This window comes from Mastigoproctus giganteus, chromosome 1 (assembly GCF_048544385.1).
Source record: "Mastigoproctus giganteus isolate SK-2022 chromosome 1, ASM4854438v1, whole genome shotgun sequence".
NCBI lineage: Eukaryota > Metazoa > Arthropoda > Arachnida > Uropygi > Thelyphonidae > Mastigoproctus > Mastigoproctus giganteus.
The window spans coordinates 157,915,064-157,939,372 of record NC_143575.1 but is presented as its reverse complement, the minus strand read 5'-3'; the positions used below and the strand labels follow the sequence as shown (position 1 = coordinate 157,939,372).

At 38.2% G+C, this 24,309-nt stretch overlaps 1 protein-coding gene across 2 annotated transcripts in view; it reads left to right on the top strand.

The window, feature by feature from the left end:
* Positions 1–24,309, top strand: part of LOC150091211 (hemocytin-like) — a 1,750,539-nt gene that overhangs the window by 1,389,124 nt on the left and 337,106 nt on the right. For both annotated transcript variants that reach the window (XM_090374755.1, XM_090374750.1), the window contains 3 exons: positions 3,442–3,621; positions 8,333–8,565; positions 16,385–16,586. In XM_090374755.1, coding sequence (XP_090230881.1) covers positions 3,442–3,621; positions 8,333–8,565; positions 16,385–16,586 — 615 coding nt within the window. The remainder of the gene's footprint in view (positions 1–3,441; positions 3,622–8,332; positions 8,566–16,384; positions 16,587–24,309) is intronic.

The following is a 24,309-nucleotide window of genomic DNA, read 5'->3' as shown; positions in this document are numbered from 1 at the left end:
TATATACAAGAGCAAGGAGTCCCACAAGCTCAGTTCTCAGTTCTACCTTATTTGCAATAAGAATAAATAATATAACCAAATGTATGCCCAACCCTGTAAACTCATATCTCTATGCATGACCTGACTGTTTCCTGCAGTTCACAGAATATGAACTTCATCGAAAGGCAACTACAAATCTCACTTAATATTGAGCTATGGATGAATAGGTCCAACTCTCACATCAGAAATCTAACGTCATTCATTTTTGTAACAAATGAAAGATGCATTCTGACCCAGAGCTACACTTAACGAATCATCCTATATCAGTTATGAAAAGTATTCGCCTCCTCCGTCTGATTTTTGATAGTAAGCTTAATTTCTTAGAATATGTCAAATATCTACCCAACCTTTTAATAATTCGATTCTCTCTGTGCATATATATAATATCAAAAAAATATATTTTATATAATAGTTATTATAATAATATAAACACAATTACAATTCATAATACAAATTATATATACTTATATAATAATTTTATTGTTTATATTCCTTTCTACTTCTGACTTTCTCTCTCTCGGGAATTTTTTTTGTTTTGGCTGGTGCAGCATAAGCCTGAGGCTTCCTTGCACCATATGGTGAATAATAATAATAATCTGCGGACTACTTGCCAGAAAAAAATTAATATACTCAAGAGTTCTTTCTTCGACAACATGGGACTCAGACTCCTTCTTTGTACCCTGCTTCAATTGTATAGAACTCTAATTGGGTCTTGTCTTGATTATGGTGCCCCAGTGTATGACTCTGCCAGGGAGAGTGTGCTAACACTCCTTGTTCTTGTTCAACATTCTGCCCTCAGGATTTCTACAGGTGCTTATAGAACATCGCCAGTACAAAGTCTCTGTATTGAAGCTCATGAAGTTCCACTCTGTCTCAGAAGAAAGGTGTTAATTCTGAATTATGCAGCTAAAATTTGAAGCATGCCTACCCATCCCATTTGGCCTATACTTAGCGATCCACAGTTTTAAAAGTTCTATAGAAATAAACCCAGTGCAGTTCAGCCTACTGATATCAGATTACAGGCACTATCAGAAACTTGGAATGTACACCTTGAAAAAGTCCTCCAAGATCCAAACTGTTCAGTTCCCCCATGGTCCTATATTAAACCATCTTGCGACAATTACTTCCTAAACCGAGGAAAACATTCCCTTGCAAATATCAATATACAACAACTCCATACTGCTCACACAGAGAATTATCCTCTTTTTACAAAATTATATACTAATAGATCAAAGTCTGATAGTGGAGTAGGTGCTGCAGCAGTTTTCCTGTTTAACACCATCTCTCTATCACTTCCCACCAAATGCCGTAGTTATACAACTGAGTTATTCACCATCAAGCTTGCCTTATAAAATATTCTCCATCTGTCCATCAAAAAGAGTATAATATATACAGACTCGCAAAGTACACTTTTATCCTTACAAAACACCTCCTTGCCAATGAATCCTTTAATAAAAACTATAAGAAGTATGTTGATACATATTCAGGAATGCCAGCTGGTAGTCCTCTGACTGTTTGGTCGTCCCGGAGTATAAACAGAAAATTTATTTATTTTAGTCATATTTTGCTGGATCCCAGGCCACGCTGGGATATCTGTAAATGGTAGACTATGCCCCCAAACATTCATCTAATTCAGATTCATCATGTTCTCTCGTTCCATATGTTGACTACAAACCAAATATATGAAGAATATGTAAGGAACAATGGACACTTCTATGGCAAACTAAAACAGATAATAAGCTCTTTCAAATAACACCAGAACCACAGTTATGGGCCTCCAGCTTCTGGGAAAACAGAAAGGAAGAAGTAATCCTAGCCAGAGCAAGGATTGGTCACGGTCACATTACTCACCTTTTTCTCCTCACAGGCAGTAATCCTCCACAGTACACACTGCAATTCTCACAGCACTCTCAATGAACTCTCAACTGCAGAACTCACAATGAAGCACATTATTGTTGAATGCACCTTGTTTTATAACATTTGCATTTGCTGTTTTATCTAAATCCAAGAAAAAAAATTTCAGTATGGCTAACGAAGTTGGAAGATTAATGCAAGAAAGGAGAAAACAGAGAATTTCCCCACCGTACTAAGGGAAGAAACTTGCTTATAAATGATGCCATCAAAGATAAGGTAAGGTTGACCCACAGATAGATCGATAAGATCCAGATGGGTAGCAGTAATCCCAAATTAATGTACCAACCGTGTGGTACTACACTCAGGGTAGTGGGAAATGAAAAAGACCTAGAGGTAATTGTGCAGTCAGATATGAAGTTCTCTGAGCAATGCAGATAGGCTGCCAGACAGCTCATGGGGTTTTGTCAATGATATACAGGAATTTTTCTAGCAGGAGGAGACGATTATCCCATTGTACAAGGCAATGGTTAGGTCACATCTTGAGTACTGCATACAGGTCTGGAGGCCTCATTTTAGGATAGATGCAGATCTGCACGATTGTGTGCAGAGAAGAGCAACAAAATTTGTGAAGGGAATAAAAGGTGTTCTTACCAAGAAAGGCTTCGGTTCTGCAAATTGCAGCATCTGAAGGCTAAGCACTAGTTGCTGGAATCCAGTATTACCAAATAGTTGCTATTTCCTTTGTTGGAGAAAAACAACCTCAAAATAACTTATATGCTAGAAGGAATGAAATGAAGACAGTAAAAGAGGTCGGAGAATGAGAATTACAATCTAGGCAGTAAGCAGAGTCCATAGGGTTCTCTCAATGATTTATCAAACATTTTCTTGTAGAGGTAGAAAGGTCATGATACCATTGTATAAAGAAGTAGTGAGAGACCACACTTGGAATACTGTGTAATACTTAGTTGGAATACTTTAAAAAAGCATCTAGCTTTGTGAAAAGTTCAAGATATGGGTAATGTGCTTGGTGAGACTGAAAAAAGGTGCCCACATGAGGAAAGACTATATATGTGGGCTAACAGCTTGGTAGGTAGGTAGGTAAGTACCTTATCAATATGGGAGCAAAAATTCCACATTACGGAGAAAATGTTTACTGGATTGTTGGAGGTTTTCTATTAGCCTACTTAATTTCTGGAATATGTTACCTCCATGAGTAGTAATTTATTCCAGATATGAGTTACTTATTTCTGTTGAGGTACTGACAACAGTTTGGGAAATTCAAAGTTCAGCAGGATTACGCCTACATGGAGAAGGAAATTCGTAGGAAAGTTTTTTTTTTTTTTTTTTTTCTTTTTTGGGCTGGTGCGGCAATAGCTTAAAATTAATATTTTAAAATAACTATATATTTTCTTTAGGAGTATATAACATTTCAATTATTATTTTTTTTGTTATTATTATTTTTTTGTTATTATTATTATTATTATTTTTTTTTGTTATTATTATTATTATATTTTTTATTATATCTTTTTTTTTTTTTTCTGTTTACAGCTGCCATTTGTCCACCAGGCATGGAATGGAAAGAATGTGGTTCATTTTGTGAAATAACATGTGAAAATTTCCAAGATAAAAATAGTGCCTGTCCTGTAGGCTGTGTTCCAGGCTGTTTCTGTCCACCAGGTCTTATTCGTCACAATGACCACTGTATAGAACCTGCCAAGTGTCATGACTGTAAGTAGTGTTTTTTTTTTTTTTTTTTGGGAAAGTTAGCATTCTGTATAAAGCATGGCAATCTGTTACTATATTTCTGATATTTAGATATTTCACTATTAGCAGTATAAGTTTTGAGAATTTAAAATTATATAATATGGGGAACATTCACTCACTCTGCATTAAAGAAAAACAATTTGACCCCAGGGGCTCACATCTGGTGAGTATGGGCTTGGCAAACCCAGGGTCCTGAGCTGGATGTCATCATTCTTCTCTTTCTTGCTTTCTTGGTGATTCCCTTCTACTCTCTCTCTCTCTCTCTCTCTCTCTCTCTCTCTCTCTCTCTCTCTCTCTCTCTCTCTCTCTCTCTCTCTCTCTCTCTCAGGGTAACACAGGATTTTTTTTTTGGCTAGTGCAGCATAAGCCTCAGGCTTCTTTGCACCTTATGGCTAATAATAATAATAATAAAAAAAATAATAATGTGATGAAAGTTAACAAGTTAGGTAATGTATGCATCACATTATTTGATAAGTGAATACATCATGCATATTCACTTATAGGGGTTAAAAAATCATGCATATTCAATTAACATATAGGGGTTAAAATCTGTATTGCATTCAGAAACCATTTATCAAAGCTGCACCATGTGATTTTCATATGGTGAGGTTGGATTTGTGTAACAGTACTTCTTAAAGGAAAAAGGGTGAGGTTGGTACCTAAAGGAAAGGGGCTAACCTATTTACACTTAAATCCTGAAATTTGAAAAGAATTGAAATTGATTATTCCAAATTTATGGCAGCTTCTGTGGTGAAGGGGGGGGGGGGGGGTACAGAGCAATGGAATTTGAACTGAAGCCTTCATGAGAATGCATAAAAACATAGACTGAAATTTTGCTGGTAATTTGATTTTTCTTTTTGCAAGCAATGCCCAAAACATGATTTTATTTATATATTGATTTCCATTTCCATAGGAGGGAACTAGGGAAGTATGACATCTTAATTTTGCCTAAATTGTTCCCAAGGATCAGCAAAACACACAGAACATTTGATGCTTATCCAACTTTTTTATCTTGAGTAATGACTGCACCTCCTAGACATACTTTCATTTATATAAGTTTATAGATATCTGTAGAAAAACTGAGTGGTGGTGGCAGTGGGCTATGAAATTATAATTAGATGGATAGTCATTAGGACTGTGCCTGAAACATTCAAAGGGACAAATAGGAAGGTAATGCTCAAAACATTTATCAAAGCATAAATTATGCTTTGATAAATGTTTAAGTTCCTGATGAGTAGCAGAGAGATGGCCACATGGATGTATGGATTTTTCTGGGTTTTTTTCCCCCTTTTCTTTTCCTTTCTTTCTTTTTGTTAATTCTAGGTAGTTTAGATTTGAGTGTCCTAAATTAATTAATATATTTAACACTGGAGATTAGGTTTTTTATACATAGGCATATACATTGCCACTAACAACACTAAAATTGTTAGTCAGCAGTATCTGGCTAAAAATGTCTGAAATGCAACCATATTATACCTACATCCACTCCACAAAATCGGATTCCTAATAAATTATGTAGGATCCAATACAAGTGAATATAGTCAAATCATGTGCATATAATGTTTAATTATTTTTTTAATTGCTGTTATAATAATAGCATTAATGCAACGTTCAATAACACGTTCCTAACAATCCATAATAAATAGGATTATATCATTGTAATAATAAAAATATGTATAATAATATATGTATGGAATTATATTTATATACATGCTGAGTTGGCTTAGCAGCCCCCTACCAAATACCTCATGGGAGCACCTTTTGCCCAGAATATAGCCTGTACACATCTTGGCATGGCCTCCACAAGGCTTTGCAGGGTGTCCTGTGTTATTGCTACCCATGCATTACACAATACATGGATAGTGCATTGGACACATTGCGATTCATTAATGCAACTTTCAGTAAATAATATGTCAGAATAAAGACTATTTTTTAAAACTATTTTCTGTAATCCCAATCAAATAAATGTTCAGTATTATTCTGTAACTCAAGTAAATTAATTTAAAATCATCTTTTAAATTTAAGTTTTTAATATTGATATCAGAGAAGGTTTGACTAAACTTTACTGGCATATAAATTTGAAATCAATTTCTTTCCTCATCAGAAACTTCTGCTATGAGATGAATGCCATGCCCACGTCTTTTTTTAATAGTTTTGAAATAGCCATTGATTTAATGCACATCCACAAATAAAGTTGAACAACTATTCCCATCACTTCTTTAAATTTCTTTGTCAATGTTTTGGATACCAAAGCTTGGTGATGTAGAACACAGTGTGTAATTAACACATATGGAGTTTTTTCCTTGACCAGGGCGACGAATCCAGAGTTCTTGCCAATCATGGCAGGAGCTCCATCTGTACAAATGGGATTTGATTGGGTTTATTTGTACAATTAAAGAACAATTAGATCAACTTGAAGACATCAGCTGCTTTGGTTGTTGTTTCTAGTTGATCACACAATAAAAACTCCTCCTTAATGGTCTTTTCATGAACATAGCGTACAAATATGAGCAATTGACTGTAGTTTGAAATGTCAGTTGATTTATCGAGCTGCATGCTGATTTTTGCAGGACTGTTTTTAATCTTGCTGACAACTTGGGTTATTATGTCCTCACTCATGTCTTTAATTCTTTGGCTTACAGTGTCATTGGACAAGGACACATCATGGCATCCTCTCCCAGTGCGATTTTAGCTATCTCCAGTGCACAGGACTTCACTGGGCTTTCTCCGATTGTGTGGGCTTCTTTTCTATGGCAATCATGTACGAAACTTTGTAGGAAGGTTCCAGAAAAGATTTCCCAGAGAAAGCAAACCCATATGATGAAAGAGTTACTTTCTGATCATAATGAATTCTTTTCAACTTGAAAGCATCAATCAAGGTTCCAACATGATTACTGTGCTTGGTTTCAAGATGTTCTCTCAATTCTGATGACTTCAATTTTCCATTGCTCATTACCAAATTGCAAATCATTCATTAAGGTCTTTCAGTTCCATTTTGTTCTATCACACAGGTGGAGCCAAAACCAATATATTCATCATTACACTTGCGTTTTTTGGCAGATGACATTTCGCAACATTCTGTGAAAAAATAATAAAAAATATTAAAACGCAAAATGGAAATTTAAATTTCAAATAAAAAATATTTTTTTTATGAAGTAGCAGTATCCAAAACATATTATTTCAAAATAGACACTCACTTGTAACAAAAAGAAAGGTGTACGTAAGGGCTGGACGGAGGGAGCACGCCAACATATCAACTGGTAATACTGGGAAGGGGAAGACATCCGTGATCAGTGATCTGATCGCTGATTGGTTAGCGGTTTTGCCGCTTCAATCCATATTGATAATGACGATTGTTAATAATCTAATCTAAGAACAATTTGTTTAAAACTGTTCAGAGATCGAGACCCATACTCCCAACATTTAGTCCCCATACCCCCAAGGGGTATGATCGCTGGTTTGCGTACGGTTTATAGTGTTTTTATATATGAACAGGATGTTTTTTAGATTGTGGAGTGAAAAATCTAGAAACTCGCAAGTAGAGAAACTCAACCCCTTCCACCTGAGTTCAGCCTACTTTAGCCCCATTGAGAAATCCTGTAAGCATCCTTCAGCCTCTGATGAAATTTGTACCTAGATCCAGTGGTGGCTCATGACTCTTGTGTACGGGGGTGCTGCTTCTTAAAGTTACATTAGATTGCCTTGGTTATAAGACATGTAGACATAGATGGTAATAATAATAAGCAAGTTAAAAATACTAAAAAACATTAACTGGACACTTACCATTAACAGACTTGGGTAATCTCGAAATTTTATTTAAAAATAAAATCCATTCTTCGGTTTTTATTTGTGGAAAATAGATTAATAAATTTTTCATTCAAGTTTGGTACACCATTCAAATTAGCACTGCTCGCTCCACAGTTCCTTTGACTCATTTTGTCACCCCTAAAAAATGCGCATTGGCAACCTGCCAACTAGGCATTGACTCAACCACTGGGGCCAAAATGTGGTCCTCTGTAGCACACAGTTCCACATACGGTTAAACTTCAAAGTTGAAAATAATTTCGTGTTTTTATTTGTTTATTATTGAAATGATTATTGGAACTAGAGGATGAGTATACTATATGCAAGACCTGCTAATAAAAATATTCATTGTGTTGCATTATTCTTCACATATAACTCCATTGACTGTATATTTAGATTTAAAAAGCTGGGGGGGTTGCTGCAGTTCCTGGATGCCTCCATAGCCAGGTGGACAGGAGCGGCAGTGCGTAGCACACACTTCTTGATTAGACCGGGGTTCGAGCCCATGACCACCAAATACAGAGGATGCGGAAAGGTCATGGAATGACCACCGCATATCCCCAGAGCAATATGGGCTTAGTTGCTAATGCTCCTAAAAACCAAATAACAACAACAACAACTGCAGTTCCGCAGTGCCTATCAATGAGCCGCCCCTGCCTAGATCTCACGAAATGGACAAATAGTAAATCTGCTGTATTGTCAGAGAGGACACAGGCAGATATATTGACATCTTATGGCCTTTCATCATATCACTGATTCCAAATCAATTCACATTTATGTTTTTTCCTGTTTAAGCATTAAAAATAAAATTTTTGGTCATGTACTCGGACATATTTCCACAACTACATAATAAAATATTCTTATTTTCCAGGTATCTGTAGAGGTCATGGAGATCCTAATTATATTACGTTTGATGGTTATTATTATGCCTTCCAAGGCAATTGTACTTATGTATTAGCCCAGCATCAGAGTGGAAAATCAAACCTTGATTTTCAAGTTTTAGCAACTAATGTGGAGTGTCCTGAAGAACCCCATACATCTTGCACTGCTGGACTTACAGTACATTTCCATAGTCACACTGTAAAAATGTTTAGAGGACAGCCAGTACGTAAATTATAAAAAATTCTGTTCTTTCTAGATATCATTTGCTAATGTCTTAAGATGAAAATTTCGATTTGTAATGATATAAGTTATGTTTTATTATGTTTATATATGTCTTATAATTTATATTTTTTACAAGCAAAGGCATTATTATTATTATTTCTCCCTGATTGGGGGATTCCACTCCGTGACAGGTACTGCTACCAAGTACACAGGGTGGTTGTAATGTCTGGTGCTGCTGTTGGTCGAGGAACTCTCTGACTATCTTACAGGTGTTCAGGTTGCAACTTTGTGGAGTTCCTTGTAGGTGTTCCTTGGGAGACCTATTGCTGCTAGGCTGTTATGTAGGGTCTTTGGCACCATACCGCTGGTTGACACGATGATCGAATTGGTCATTACTTATTGCATATGCCACATCTCTTTGATCTCCTGTCTTAGGTTCGTGTACTTCCTGATTTTTCCCCATGGGTTTTCTGCAGGTTTCTAGTGTTGGATACCGCTATGTCAATCAGATAGGTAGCCTTTTCCTTCTTGTCCACAAGGGTTATGTCCAGTCTGTTGTGCAGGATTGTCCTTTCCATTATTATGGCATGGTCCCAGTACAGCTTGTGGGTTGGGGTCTCTAGTACTGCCTGGGTTCTTACTTGTATTACGGTACACTTTCTTCGACCAACTGGTATTTTCTCACTAGCTTCTGATGTATTATCCTGGCTACTTGGTCATGTCTATGAGTGTACTCAGTCTGGATGATCAGCTTGCATCCCGCAGTGATGTGTTGGATAGTTTCTGAGGCCAAGTGGCATCGTCAACATGTGTCATCAAATACTCCAGGCTCCTTGGCGATGTATTTTATATAGTTCCTGGTGCTGATTACCTGGTCTTGCATGGCGAGCATGAATCCTTCAGTCTTGGGGAAGAGTGAGCCATGCATTGGAAGCAATTTTATCTATTTGATCTTGATTGAGATCATTGTTGTGTCTGCCATGGAGTGTCTTCTCTGCCCCTCTTTCTAGCTTCGTTTGTACCGCCTGGTTGGGGGGACTCCTCGCTTAGATTGAGTGGGGTATACCACTTGTCTATCTTCTTTATGGCCTGGTGGGTGCTGCTGTGTGTTTCTGAAAGTAATTGATCAGGTTAACTATTGCTGTCTTCTGTTGCTGAATGAGGTCTATCAGGCCCCTTCCTCCTTCTTCCCGGGCAATTGTCAGTCTCTCCATGGCAGATTTCGGATGGTGTTGGCGGCTCTTGGTCATCATTGTCTTTGTCTTTCTCATGATATCCTCCAGCTCGGTGTTAGTCCAATCTATGACTCCCGAATGAGTATGTTAGCACTGGGACTGCATAGGCATTTATGGCTTTAACTGTGTTGATTACCTCCATTCAGCTTTGCTTTCAGCAAGCTTCTGAGTCTCTGATGGTATTTTACAGTCAGGCAGGCCTTAATTTCCTCGTGCTGTAACTGCTGAGCCTGCATCATTCCCAAGTATTTGTAGGCCTCTCCCTTTGCCATGGCTTTGATATCTTTACCACTCTGCAGCTGGTAGTTTCAGTTGACTAATTTTCCCCGATACAATCCGTAGGTTCATTATTATTATTATTGCTCTTATATTATTTCTCCCTGATTTGGGGATTCCACTCCATACCGGGTACTGCTACAAAGTACATAGGATGGTTGTAATAACTGGTGTTACTGTTGGTCAAGGAACTCTCTGACTATCTTACAGATGTTCAGGATTGAGAATTTCTGGAGTTCCTTGTAGGTGTTCTTTATTATTATTATTATCATTATTATTAGCCATATGGTGCAAGGAAGCTTGAGGCTTATGCTGCACCAGTCAAAAGAAAATTCTAAATTACCCTGAGAGAGAGAGAGAGAGAGAGAGAGAGAGAGAGAGAGAGAGAGAGAGAACAAGAGTCAGAAGTAGCAAGGAATCACCAAGATTGAGAAGAATGATGATATCCAACTCAGGTCCCAGGATATCATCATTCTTCTCTTTCCTGCATTGGGAATACATTAGCTATAAAACATTAATATAGGCAGGTTATCAGGAGTCTAATTTATGTAAGTAACCATATGTAAACAAGTTTTAATACTATAGTGTCACAGAAAGTATTAGTTCAGTGTACTTTTCAGGAGGAAATCACTATTAAAGGCCACCTGCCAGCTTATGAGAAGCCAATAAAAGCTTCAGACAGTTCTGGTGTTACTTCAGTTTTACATATATAGTTGATTGACCTTTTTGAATGATGCCATATGAGTTAAAAAGGTATCAACTTTAACAGAACCCTGGTTAATGATATTTGTCTCTTAGTACTAACATTAATAAGTAACAATGCAGCGTATCTAGTGACAAAATTTTTAATAACTAAGTATGGAGCTTTCAGAATAAACGAATCCCTTCTTCAGCAAAAGATGTATACAAAATGCTAAAAAAATATACACGTTACGAGATAGAATTAAAATAAAATAAGTACCAAGTGAGTTGCGCATTCTCTAATGTGCTCAAGGCTGTGACATTATTCACTAGATTGGCATTCATTTTTGGTGCACGGACGAGTGTGGGTTTGCTGCCAGCACTTGTCGAGTTTCAAGACTGTTGATTCCAAGCTAGGGTGTAGCCTCATACCCTTGCAGCGATTCAAGCCTTTTGGACAGCATGATATATTCTACAATTCTAGCCAAAAGCAGTGATGGAAGTGTTGGGATTGGTCAATCGCTTCACAATCACGTCAGGGGGTTAAGGTCATCATGTGTTGACCAGAAATATTCCTTGATTACTGAGTGGTCTGTGTCAGTGTCTGGAACGTAAGCTCCTACCAGTAGCTTACTTTCTCCAGGAGCTGTACGCATTTTATGCTGTACTCGCGGAGGATTTTAGAAATCTGATCCGATGTGCCCGGATAGTAAGGAATATAGGCAATAGGTATATTGTCACAGGACGACATTCTCAGATGGGTCATAAGCTCTTGTGCTTGTAGCAAGCTCTTGTCTAATACATTGGTTGGGTACCCACAATTGACTAACTCAGTTCTTACTCTGGAAATCTCAGCCATTCCAGCTTCCTCTGAGCTGGAATGGCTCCAAGCTCAAGAGAATAGAGTGCGTGCAGAGCTGTTTAGGTGCCAAAGGGCGTGGGCCGATCTGTAGTTGTTAAACTGCCCACACCACATTGGCTTACAGTACACCAAGGTTTCCAGGCATGGGCCCACTCATTTCACTAGAACATCCAGGAATGGAAGGGACCTGTTCACTTCTATCTCTACAGTGAACTGGATGAACAGTGATAAGGAGTTGAGGTACTCTAAGTCTCTGAACCACGTGGGATGATGGTGAAGATATCATCAACATATCTGCACCACATTGCAATCGGTACAGGCGGGCTCAGGAATATCTGTTTCTCTAATATCTCCATAGCGATGTTAGAAATGACGGAGCTGACAGGGGCGCCCATAGCCATACTGCATATTTGCTTGTACGGGGAATTGTTGAAGGTAATGACACTGCCTGACAGGCACAGGCACAGGTTGAGGGCAGCACAGATATCCTCTGTGGATAGCGATGTTCTTCTCGGTAGGCATGGATCATTCTCCAGAAGTCGCCTGGTACAGCTAATGGCCTGTTGGATGGGAATGGATGTAAATAGAGAGACAACATCGACGGACGCCATGATCTCGCTGTCAGGAATCATCAGTTCTTTAGTAGGCAAATGAATTCCTCACTGTTGGTGACTGTATGGACAGAGTTTCCCACTAGAGTGTAAGGAGTAGTGCGATGTACTTAGAGAATTCATATGTACAACTGCAACGCACAGAACCAGTTGTGTCCTGTGCATTGCAGCAGGACACAATTGATCAGAGTGGAATGCCTGGCTTGTGAACTTTAGGTAGGCCATAAAATTGCAGAAGTTGGCAGCCTGTGGCATGTAAAAGCCACCAAGTCAATGTAGAGATATTTCCAGATTTGAACCATTCGTAGGCTAGTTTGATGAGGTTTGACTCTAGACATCCTAGGACTTTGATAGGTGCATCAATTACAGGCTCGTAAACATTGGGTTCCTGTAGTAGAGCGAGGGCCTTCTCCAAATATTCCGACCAGTCTAATACAGGGTGTCTCAAAAATATTGGTACAAACGTTTAGGGGAGGTATATAACATCTAAAGGAATGTGAACCGCATAGGAACCCATAACTGGAAATGCCACCGTAAGTCGGTACAAGGCGCTGTTCATCAGTTCGCGAGAGGGAAAATTTCTGGTTTACTCATTCAAGCAGTAGTCGCCGCACGAAGAGCATGCATCAATATACGAACTGTGAGCTGGCAGACATGCACCTAGTGTATGGATTAGCAGAGGGCAATGGACGAGCCACTCAACGAATTTATGGAGAACGCTTCCCAGACAGACATGTACCGGACCACCGTTTGTTTGTGCGTGTGCATCAAAATTTGTGCGATTATGGGTAATTTAGAGGTAACAGGAGCAGTGCAGGCAGACCACATTCGACGCGAACTCCTGCCATGGAAGAAAGTGTGTTGAATACCGTCCAGAATAATCCTACTACCAGCACACATGCCTTTGTCTCTGCCTTAGGAGTGTCTCGTTGTAGTGTACAGCGTGTCTGGCACGATGATTCCTTACACCCCTTTTATCTCCAAAGGGTTCAGTTACTGCTCCCCCAAAATCATCCTGCACGTGTGGCTTTTGTGCAGTGATTTCTCCAAGAAAGTGTTCAAGACTTGAATTTTCCAGCCTATGTTTTGTTCACGGATGAGGCTTATTTCACTCGGGAAGGCTTATTCAATCAGCACAATGCTCATGTGTGGGCTCAAGACAACTTACATGGTGTGCACCCCCATGCGGCACACCATCACTTCGCAATAAATGCGTGGGCAGGTATGGTCGGTGACTGCTTAGTCAGCCCATACCTGTTACCATCCCGCATGAACTCCGCTAAATATCGATGGATTGGCCATGGTGGACCCATTGCCTGGCCCCCACGCTCACCTGATTTATCGAGCCTTGATTTCTTTCTGTGGGGAGCCATCAAATCTATCGTGTATGAATCACCTGTGGAGACGGAAATGGATCTCGGGGCAAGACTTGTCTCGTCTGTGCTGCTGCTACTGTCAGAGAAACTCCAGGTGTGTTCGACCGTGTCCGCCAATCCATGCTGCATCAGTGTCACGAATGCATCGCGTCTCATGGTGGAACCTTCGAGCATCTGTTGTAACATCGTGAAATGCATCCATCTTGTACTCTATTGTTAATATTATGTCAAATAAATGTTTGCCACTAATTACTGTCTTGTGTCATTTGTGCTTCTTGTGCCTCTGCTACTACTTTCCCGTGATGTTTCTGGTTATGGGTTCCTATGCGACTCACATTCCTTTAGATGTTACCTACCTCCCCCTAAACATTTGTACCAATATTTTTGAGACACCGTGTATAACAGTACTACGTCTCTTGTCAGCGGCAAGTATGACGGTGTTGTCTTTTCTGATGGAGTTAAGAGTAGCGTTCTGTTGACGGTTGAAGATGGAGCTCACTGGTCAAGTACATTGGAGGATGGAGGCGGTTGGATGCCATTAGCAGTCTCTTCAAGGAGGTTGGCTAAGGTTGTTTCTACTTCCATGACGATTTATGCAATTGTTGGTCTCAATGGTACGACAGCGAGATATAGTATTTTAAATACATTCTAGTACATCTAGAGTCAAACATCAACAAACTAGTCTACGACTGAATTGTCTATGAATTGTCTAAGTATATTGCATGTCTCCTTACACCTCTAGTGGGGAAACTCTGTCCATATAGTCACCAATAGCAAGAAATTCATTCGTCTAACTAAAGAACTGATGGTTCCTGACAGCAAAATCATGGCATCCTTCGATGTTGTCTCTCTGTTTACATCCATTCTTGTCCAACAGGCCGTTAGCTGTACCAGGTGATTTCTGGAGAATGACCCACGTCTACCAAGCAGAATATCGCTTTCCACAGAGGACATCTGTGCTGCCCTCAACCTGTGCCTGTCAGGCAGCATCATTACCTTCAGCGATTCCCTGTGCAAGCAAATACATGGTACAGCTATGGGTGCCCCTGTCAGCTCCACTGCTAACATCTCTATGGAGGAATTAAAGGAACAGATATTCCTGAGCCTGCCTGTACCAATTGCAATGTGATGCAGATATGTCGATAATATCTTCACCATCATTCCACGTGGGTTCAGAGACAGCACTGTTAGAGTACCTCAACTCCTTATCACTGTTCATCCAGTTCACTGTACAGTTAGAAGTGAACAGGTCCCTTCCATTCCTGGATGGTCTAGTGCAGGGGTGGGCAACTGTTTTCGTCAAGGGGCCGATGAAATTTTCGTATCATGACGCGGGCCGGAATAGATTGAACGATTTAACAAAAAAAATCAGAACCTAAAAAATTTATATTACTTGAATTACCAAATTATTAATTTATTTTAAAAAAAAGTAAATACAGTATTTAAATAGGAGTCGATTATAGATAGGTACAGATAAGAACTACAATTTGGAATAAACATTTTTATTGTTATGATAACAAAGTAAATACAGAAAACAAAAATTTTAATGTGAGGGATTACATTTCGAACGTTCCTGATTTATGATTTCATCAAAATTGGGTTTCAATTCACTAGAGGCTATTCATAAAACTGCTCCTAAATTATCATACGTTATTCTTGATCTAATTTTGCTCTTTGTATTTTTCATTAAAGAAAATGTAGTTTCGCATAGGTATGTCAATCCAAAGAATGCCAAATATTTCTGTGCATTATCCAGAATATTTTTAAACATTTCTGGATTTAATGAGGCATAAAAGTCCGTTATTGTTTTTTCAGCAAATGGATTCTTTAATATTAAATTTGATAGTAAATTTATCAGTTCCAACTGGATACGAGGTGGTGCATCATTGACATTAAAATTAAATGGTAGGCTTACTAAAAATAGATCTTTAGAAATTTTCTAAAAATTATCAAATCTTCTTGTAAATTCATTAAATAAGTCACTTATTATAGCCTCATATTTCTTAAAATCAGCACATTTCAATTTTTTTTCTCTTTTTTTTTTTTTTTTTTTTATGTGAACCCCAAACACAAGAGGTATTAGAACCTATAGTACTTAGTACCGTGCTTGGGTTGGAGGTTGAGAAGACGAAAGAAGATGTTTGTTGACATTGGACTTGAACTTCTGTAGATTGTAATTTTCAGGAAATACGTATGAAGGAAGGTTGTTCCAGAACACGGCAGTTGAATGAATAAATGAGGAAGATGAAAAGTTGGTTCTGTGGGTTTGAAGTTGGACAGTAAATGGATGTTGGCTGGTGGCGGCACGTGTTTGAACTGTTTTGAAAGAGAGAGAGCGGGAATTATAAAAGCCAGTTGAGAGGAACAGTGCCCATGGAAGTATCTGTAGAAAAGGTTATATACATTCATGTGTGGCGCCTCCGTAGCCAGGTGGGCAGGAGCAGCAGTGCGCAGCACACGCTTCTTGATTAGACCGGGGTTCGAGCCCGTCACCACCAAATACGGAGGATGCGGAAAGGTCAGGGAATGACCACCGCATATTCCGGAGCAATATGGCCTTAGTTGCTAATGCTCCTAAAAACCAAAATAACAAATAATAAAATAACATTCATGTGTGTGTGTGTGTGTGCATGCGTGCGTGTGTCTGTGTGTGTGTGCATGTGTGTGTGTGTGTGTGCATGCGTGCGTGTGTCTGTGTGTGTGTGTGCATGTGTCTGTGTGTGCATGCATGCTTAAGCTTGTATAACATTAAACTAAACAAGTATTTTGAATTTTTAGGTAATTTTTGATGACTATGAGCTAAAGCAGGCAGATTATCCATTTGAGCGTAATGGCATTAATATCACAGCAATGCCTGGCCACACAGAAGTTCTGTATATTTCTGAAATTTCTCTTGTTGTTAGGTACTTTGAACTTAATTATGGTTACAGCATAGAACTTCCATCATACCTATATTTTAATAGCACTGAAGGACTTTGTGGTAAGCATAAATATCTTGAATTTTTTTTATTTTGTAATTTGTTTATTAGAATATAAACAGATGAATTTATATTATGTTGTATCATGTGGCAGGGTATAACATGACATTAATACTGAAGGCTTACTGTTGTAACAAGATTAATTGTATCACTTCAAATAAAAAGGTATATGTATCATTATTGGGTAACATACAAGGAAATTAAGTTTACAAGTTAAATAAAAATTCATTCACTTTACCTGCATTTGATTTCAGTCATGAAGACTCTCTTTACTTATTGTTTTTTTAACATATTTTTTATGAGGAATCAAATTCCTTAAACTATCTAAATTAACTAAAAGTATTCAAAGTATTTGTAAGGAGCTCAAATAAAACTAAGGGAAGAATAAAAGAGGCTAGTGAATCAGTTAATGATAAAATAGTATAAGAGTTACTTGCTAACCTGTACTAGTAACTACAAAAACAAACTGAGACAATAAAGAGGATACGGTACTTGAAATAGAACTAGACCCCAGACCCCAAGGGTCTTTACCAAGTTATTCTAGGGAGAAAATACCCTTTTTTTTTTATTTTCTTTTTTTTTTTTTTTTTTTTACCCTAGACTAATCTTGCTTCCTAAAATGAAATTAAAGCAACATTTTTAACTTAACTGTAGATATGATGCAGGATGTTTCAAAAACTGATCAGATGAGCCTAATTGTTTTTTATTTAAAACTTCACACTTCATAAATGTAATTCTCAGGACTGATTTGAAATTAAAGAGGCAACTTTAGGAGTTCACAAAATATTTGAACAATCCAGTGGTGAATTAGAAAAGGATATATTAAATTTTAATGAAGAATGAAGCTTCTATTGGAATGAGCAGCAGCCTGGAAAACAAGATGCAGGATGTTTCAGAGACTGCTGGGAGTAATTGCGGTACAAGTAAACGCATGGATTGTGTTAGGGTAGCTAAGAATAGGAACAGGTGCATGTATACTTGCGTGTACATCAATGCTAGGAGTTTGATAAATAAATTTAATGGTTTTGAGGTATTTCTCAAAACATCAAAAGCAGATATTGTTGGGATATCAGAGACGTGGTGTCACACAGATATAAGGAATGCAGAACTGGAATTTGGGGAGTACATTGTCTACAGAAAGGATAGGAAGGGAGCAGGGGTTATGCTATTAGTTAAGAAACACATCAAATCCAAGGAAGTGAAGCCAGTCGACATCGCTGGACAGTGCAGTATCAAGTCAGTTTGGTGTGACATAAGCATTGGGAAATCAAAATTGAGAGTAGGAATGTGCTATAGGCCTAATGACTCTGATGAGTATAATAATAAGAAACTGTACAAGGGAAAGAGAGTGGGCCAGTAAATCAGAGTCTTATAATGGGGGATTTTAATTTCCCATATATAAACTGGAATTTGTGGGTTGGTCACTAAAACACTAGTGAGGCTTTTGTCGATTTACTGGATGATTGTTTTCTACATCAGCATGTTCGGGAGGCAACTAGAGGAAGTAATACTCTTTATCTGATTATCAGTAGTGATTCTTCATGCATTAAGAATCTGCAGATAACGGAACCACTAGGTGGCAGTGATCACAGTGTGCTGAAGTGGGATTTACTCAAAGAGGTAACTACCATCAAGGATAAAGGGAAGGATTTTTGCTTTCGTAAAGTCGACTATGGAGATCTGAGACGGTATTTAAATTCTATACAGTGGAACCAACTGATGATGTTACTAACAGCAAATTCAAAATGGGAAGCATTCAAAGAATTAATCTGAAGCTATTAGGCTTTACATAGCAACTAAGAAATATTGTTCAAGGTTTAGGCCTAAATGGATGTCAGATGAACTAATGAGACATGTGGCAGAGAAGAAAAGTGCATGGGATACATATAAATAAACACGAGACACAGAAGCCTATGATAGATATAAGGAGGTCTGTAACCAAGTTACAAAGGAGGTTAGGCAGGCGAAGGCATATTACGAGAAATCTTTGGCAAGGGATGCAAAGAAAAACAGCAAAGAGTTCTTTACTTATGTAAACTCTAGAAGGAAGGGGATGAATCAGATTGGTCCACTTCATATCGATGATTCAACTCTTGATGATCCTGCTCAGGTAACTAACAAACTAAATAAATATTTTGCATCGACATTCACACATGAGGAGTTATTCAGCGAGGGAAATGCCAGAGGTATATTCAACTCTGGCAGTAAGCTAGATAATCTTGTAATAACTGAGAGTAAAGTGGAGGAGAAATTGTTGAAGATAAACACAAGAAAGGGACCTGGGGTGGATGGGATCTATTCAGTTATATTAAAGGAGGCAGCAAAGGAAGTAAGCAAACCCTTAGCCATAATTATGAGAGCTTCCTTGGACTCAGGGGAGGTACCCATAGACTGGAGATGTGCAAATGTGACCCCAATTCACAAAGGAGGATCAAAGGCTAACACAAGTAATTATAGACCTGTGAATTTAACTTCTGTTCCAGGAAAATTAATGGAGGCACTGGTTAAAAAAGCACTGCAGGATCATCTAGACAAGACTTCAGTTATAGCTCGGACACAGCACGTTTTGTTAAGGGAAAGTCTTGCCTGACCAATTTGATTGGATACTATGATGCAGTCACAAAAGAACTGGATGAAGGGAATAACTTTGATATTATATACTTGGATCTTAGAAAGGCTTTTGATACTGTTGCACATGGAAGACTGCTGCACAAATTGGAGCAGTTGGCACTGGAGACAAATTGCTGCTATGGATAAAGGGGTGGTTGAGGGGGAGAAGACAGAGAGTGGTAATCAATGGACACTGCTCATTGTAGACTAATTTTATTAGTTGAGTCCCTCAGGGTTCAGTGTTGGGTCTATTATTGTTTTCTGTATTTATAAATGATATTGATGATGGTATATCAAGCTTAATGTCCAAGTTCCAGACAATACAAAGGTTGGCAGGGTTGTTAAGGACACAACTGACGCTATGCTGCTGCAACAGGATCTGGAAAGGTTGAGCAGATGGGCTGAGAGGTGGCAAATGAAGTTTAACATTGACAAATGTAAAGTACTACATATGGGAAGCAGTAACCCCAGAATAACGTATCAACTCTGTGGTACTACACTGACAGTGGTAGAGAATGAAAAGGAACTGGGGGTAATTGTGCAGGCAGATATGAAGTTCTCTGAGCAGTGCAGATGGGCTGCAGGAGTAGCTCATTGTATCTTGTCAATGATATACAGGAATATTTCTAGCAGGGATAAGGAGGTGATTATTCCCTTGTACAAGGCAATGGTCAGGCCACACCTTGAGTTCTGTATACAGGTCTGGAGGCCTCATTTCAAGACGGATGTAGTGCTGCTGGAACAAGTACAGAGAAGGGCAACAAGATTAGTGAATTGAACAAAGGGTTGCTCTTACGAAGATAGGCTTAAGTTTTGCAAATTACAGTGTCTGGAGACTAGGCACCGGCGAGGTGATCTGATAGAGGTGTATGAAGGGTTGAATGGTTTGAGCATGCTTAATGCCAATGGGATTCTTTTCCTTGCTCAGAATAATCACCTGAGAGGGATAAATTCAAATTGAGGAAAGACAGATGTAGGGTAGATGTGCGGAAGTTGCCATTAGCCAGCCGGTAGTTGGTTGGTGGAACAGACTTCCATCGCTTGTTGTGGATGTTGATAGCCTAAATAAATTTAAGGCTCAGCTGGACAGGTATTTCGAAGGATTGGAGGGGTGAAATTCCAGTATTTTTATTTATTTTTATTTTTTTTTGGCTGATGCTGCATAAGCTTACTTTTTTGCATCATATGCCTCTGCTAATGCTAGTAAAGTACCATTCACTATACGATGTGCAGTAAGCACCGGTCATTGTGATCACGTTTGTGAATTTAATTTTAATTCTATTAAACAGCAATTCTAATTAGCGAAAATAGGAGGAATATTATCCACAGCCTATAAAAGTAAAGATATATTAAGCACAAATTTACCCTTTATTACCTTACCAATTAAAAAATTAAATGATACGTGAAAATCGGAAGAATATACATGATAATCGGAATAATTAATACGTACTGTAATATGTACATATGAACTAGTTGACATTTCTGTTCACTGACATTTGTGGGTGGGGGTTAAAATTTAAAACAGTAAAGAGATAAGCAATCAATAAGAAAGAACACGGCACACACAAATTGCAAGTAACACAATACGCGCAAGTGAAAACGGAGTAATGAGTTATAAAAAGCTTTAAAAATAGGAATGAAGAGATCTGAAAATTAATTTTTTTATATGATTGAAGATTTCATGGAAGTGTAAACACATTTCACCATAATAACTCACAGAATTCCAGCTGTCGGTGTTATCGCAAATTCAGTAAGATCGAGTTTACTGTCCGTTTATGATAGATTTCACTAACAGAAAAGTCCAATAAACAGGTGACTGCTAATTGTTTTTATTGTTTTATGGTTGTGACCTCCAGAATTTCAACCGAACCACGTGGTACCATTGGAGACAATTGTAGGGTAATCTTCAGTGCTGCGGTCTCCTGCCCCGATTAAACGGCATGCTGTCCCAATTAAGCGAAGTAAACCCTGGCTATTTTCTTGACTGGTTTCTGTTTTTTAAGATTTGCCCCAAATAAACGGCTGCCCTTATTAACCGGTGGCCCAAAACCAGAATCCACTGTATTTGGATTCTCAAATAACTGCTCTTAATTCCTTACACAACTTTGCATTATCAACATACCTTAAGCAGTTAAAAATATTATACTTCAAAAATATCTACCCAGTACCCAGTTTTTTATTGTCATGCAACTATCATTCCTTTACTGATAATCACTGCATTTGCATGCTGAATGAAAATAAATAAATTTCCACTTATATTACCACAATGGCAGAAGGAAGGACTGCAATAAAATAGTTACACTTTCACTGTAACTTTTATTGCAACTGAGATACCAGCACAGTTGTTAACAGTGGGCTTGCTTTTTTTTTAATATCATTATGCATACCTTGCATCCATGAATGTAATCTGAACACCATGATCAGCCTTAATGGCCTATGTTTGATTCCTAGCTGCCAAAAGTTAGGAGATATTTTTCATTGGGAACAGGAGAACCCTTTTAGGTTATTTTAGCTGGTAAAGAGTAATGGCTGCATGATTTTTTAACTATAAAACTCTTCTTACATATCCGAGAAAACTTCAGCCTACAGTAAAATGTACTTGACACAGACTGACAAGCTTTTTTGATCCAGGACCTGTCTATTTTTGGATATAGGACCATTTTCATAAGAATGGTATCCTTAATGTATCGCAGCATTGTTTGTGACATTTAGTAACATGATTTTTACTTCCACTAATATATCAGCTGTTTGCAGTCAGTTTTTTTGCAAATATTTTGAAAATAATTCCTAAAATTTCACATTGCATCACAATTTCTACATATACAGGCTTTTGTGCTCATAGATGGAATAATGTTGGGGAAAAATTGTGATGTCATAGAAAAACAATTTGAGAGAGGAAACAATGTTTGAAGAATGAAGAGAACACAGGGTGCAAACCACAAAGACGTAGAGAGTGAATTATTAGATTGTTTTTTTTCAGTGCAGGGCTAATAATATTCCGCTATCAGAAACTATGGTGAGAGAAAAAGCTGAAAAAATTTCAATTAAGTTAGGCAAAGATTTTAAATGCTCCAATGGGTGCAACGATTTCAAAAATGGCACAATATTGTAACACTACAGGTTTGTGGTAAACCTGAGGCTGCAGAAAGATGGCAATAAAATGTGAAGCCTGTTTTGCAGAGTTGCAATTCAAAGAATATTTTTAATATGGATGAAAGCAGAGTTTTCTACAACGTATTGCCAGGTAGAATACTGGAATTGAAGGGAGAAACATGTAGAGGAGGGAAGAAGAGTAAGGAAAGGGTAATGGTTCTGCTTTGTTGCAATTCAGATGGAAGCAAAAAGTTGCAGCCTTTGATTGTTGGAAAATATGAAAAACCACAATGTTTTAAAGGAGTGAAACACTTGCCTTGCATTTACAAGGCTAACAAAAATGCATGGATGACAACAAAATTATTCCTCAAGTGGATGCAATGTCTCGATAGGAAGATGACTGGTGAAAATCATGAAATTCTTCTCTTGATGAACCAATGTGGAGCACATAACTGTGAAGGACTCACTCTAAAAAATGTTAGAGTTCTGTACCTACTGGCAAACACAACCAGCTACATGCAGCCTCTAGATTAGGGAATTATTAACCATGTTAAAGGGTTATACCTTTAATAACTGTGAGATACCTCATCAGGGAAATGTCCAGGAACATTCCCATTATGGAAATTAGGAAATGGAACGTTCTGAATGCAATGAGGAAGATCGTAGTTGCATGGAAAGAAATTCCTTCCTCTGTCATTCAAAATTGCTTCAGAAAGGCTGCTTTTGGTGAAGAAAATTTTGATGACGATGATGCACAAGAAGACTCATATGGCCTGATCTGCAAGTTGAAATGGAGTGTGCAACCAATTTTTAAGATTATATAAAGTGTAATGACAGTGTCATCACTACTGCAAACAACCGTACACCTGAGAAAAGTAGCATCAATTGTGAAGAAGGTGATGCAGTTGAATCAGAAGACGAGGAACAAGAGGCACTGGAAGTTGCACATGTTACGCGTAAAGAGGTATTTGTGGCAATTTCCACCATGGAGAGTGTACTATGTAAGAATTTGTGCGAGGACAATAGTCTAGGATGCAATGGACAAAATATCAAAAAAAGTACATGAACTATACAATAAAAAATGAAACAAACTACTTTGGATTACTTTGTTAATAAATCTGGAAGTAAAGCACTCAAGGAATAATGAAAAAATCATTACAGAAATATTTCCATTAGTGGGAGTAGGCTTGGTAGGGCAATCAAGGAATATGATGAACAACGGTATGACAGGTGTGGAAGGGTTAAAATTAAAAGCTTCTGAACAATCGTTTAATCCCTCTGTTACACCACTACTTGAGGATGTGACACTTAGTGCATTTTGGGTAAGGGTGTCAGTATGGAGCAGTTCAAAGGTATTGTGAACAGGTGATCTAGAGGTAAAAGATGAAAGCATTCTGTTGTGTGGGAAAAATATTCTGTTTTTCCCACCAAAAGAAGAAGAGTGAGTTACAAAAATAACACATGATTGGGTCAGGTTTAAATTAGATAGGGAGAGATACGTAAATGCGTGCAAACTCCAGAGAGGCTTGCATATAAAAAAGTAGTACAAGAGGTGATTGTAACTTGCAATCAACTGAATAAATAAATAAATGAGAAGGAAATAAATAAGGTGCTCGCGCCAAAAGAGGGATTTGTGGTTGTTGTTCGGAGGGGTTGCAGACTTGCAGTGGTAGTTCTGGGTTCAGTTCGGGTCCAGTTCTGGGAGTATCGAGCTATATAGTGAAGAGTTCTACCGGGCATGTTCTGTGCTGGAACTTATCTAGAAGTTGAATAACAAGCCAGTCAGATAGTGCCCTGGCTTCTACTGCTGCTGCTGTGGTAATTTCCTTCAGTATTAACAGAGAACTACTCAAAAAATAAGACAGTACTGGAAGATCTATACAGCAGAATTCAGAGTTCAACTAAAAAAAGAAAGAGACATCACCGCACTCCATGGAAGGAATCCGCACAAAGGAATCCCACAAAGAGAAGGAAGGCGAGTCCTCTGAACCGGGGGCATATTCAGGGGTGGGCAGAGAGGGC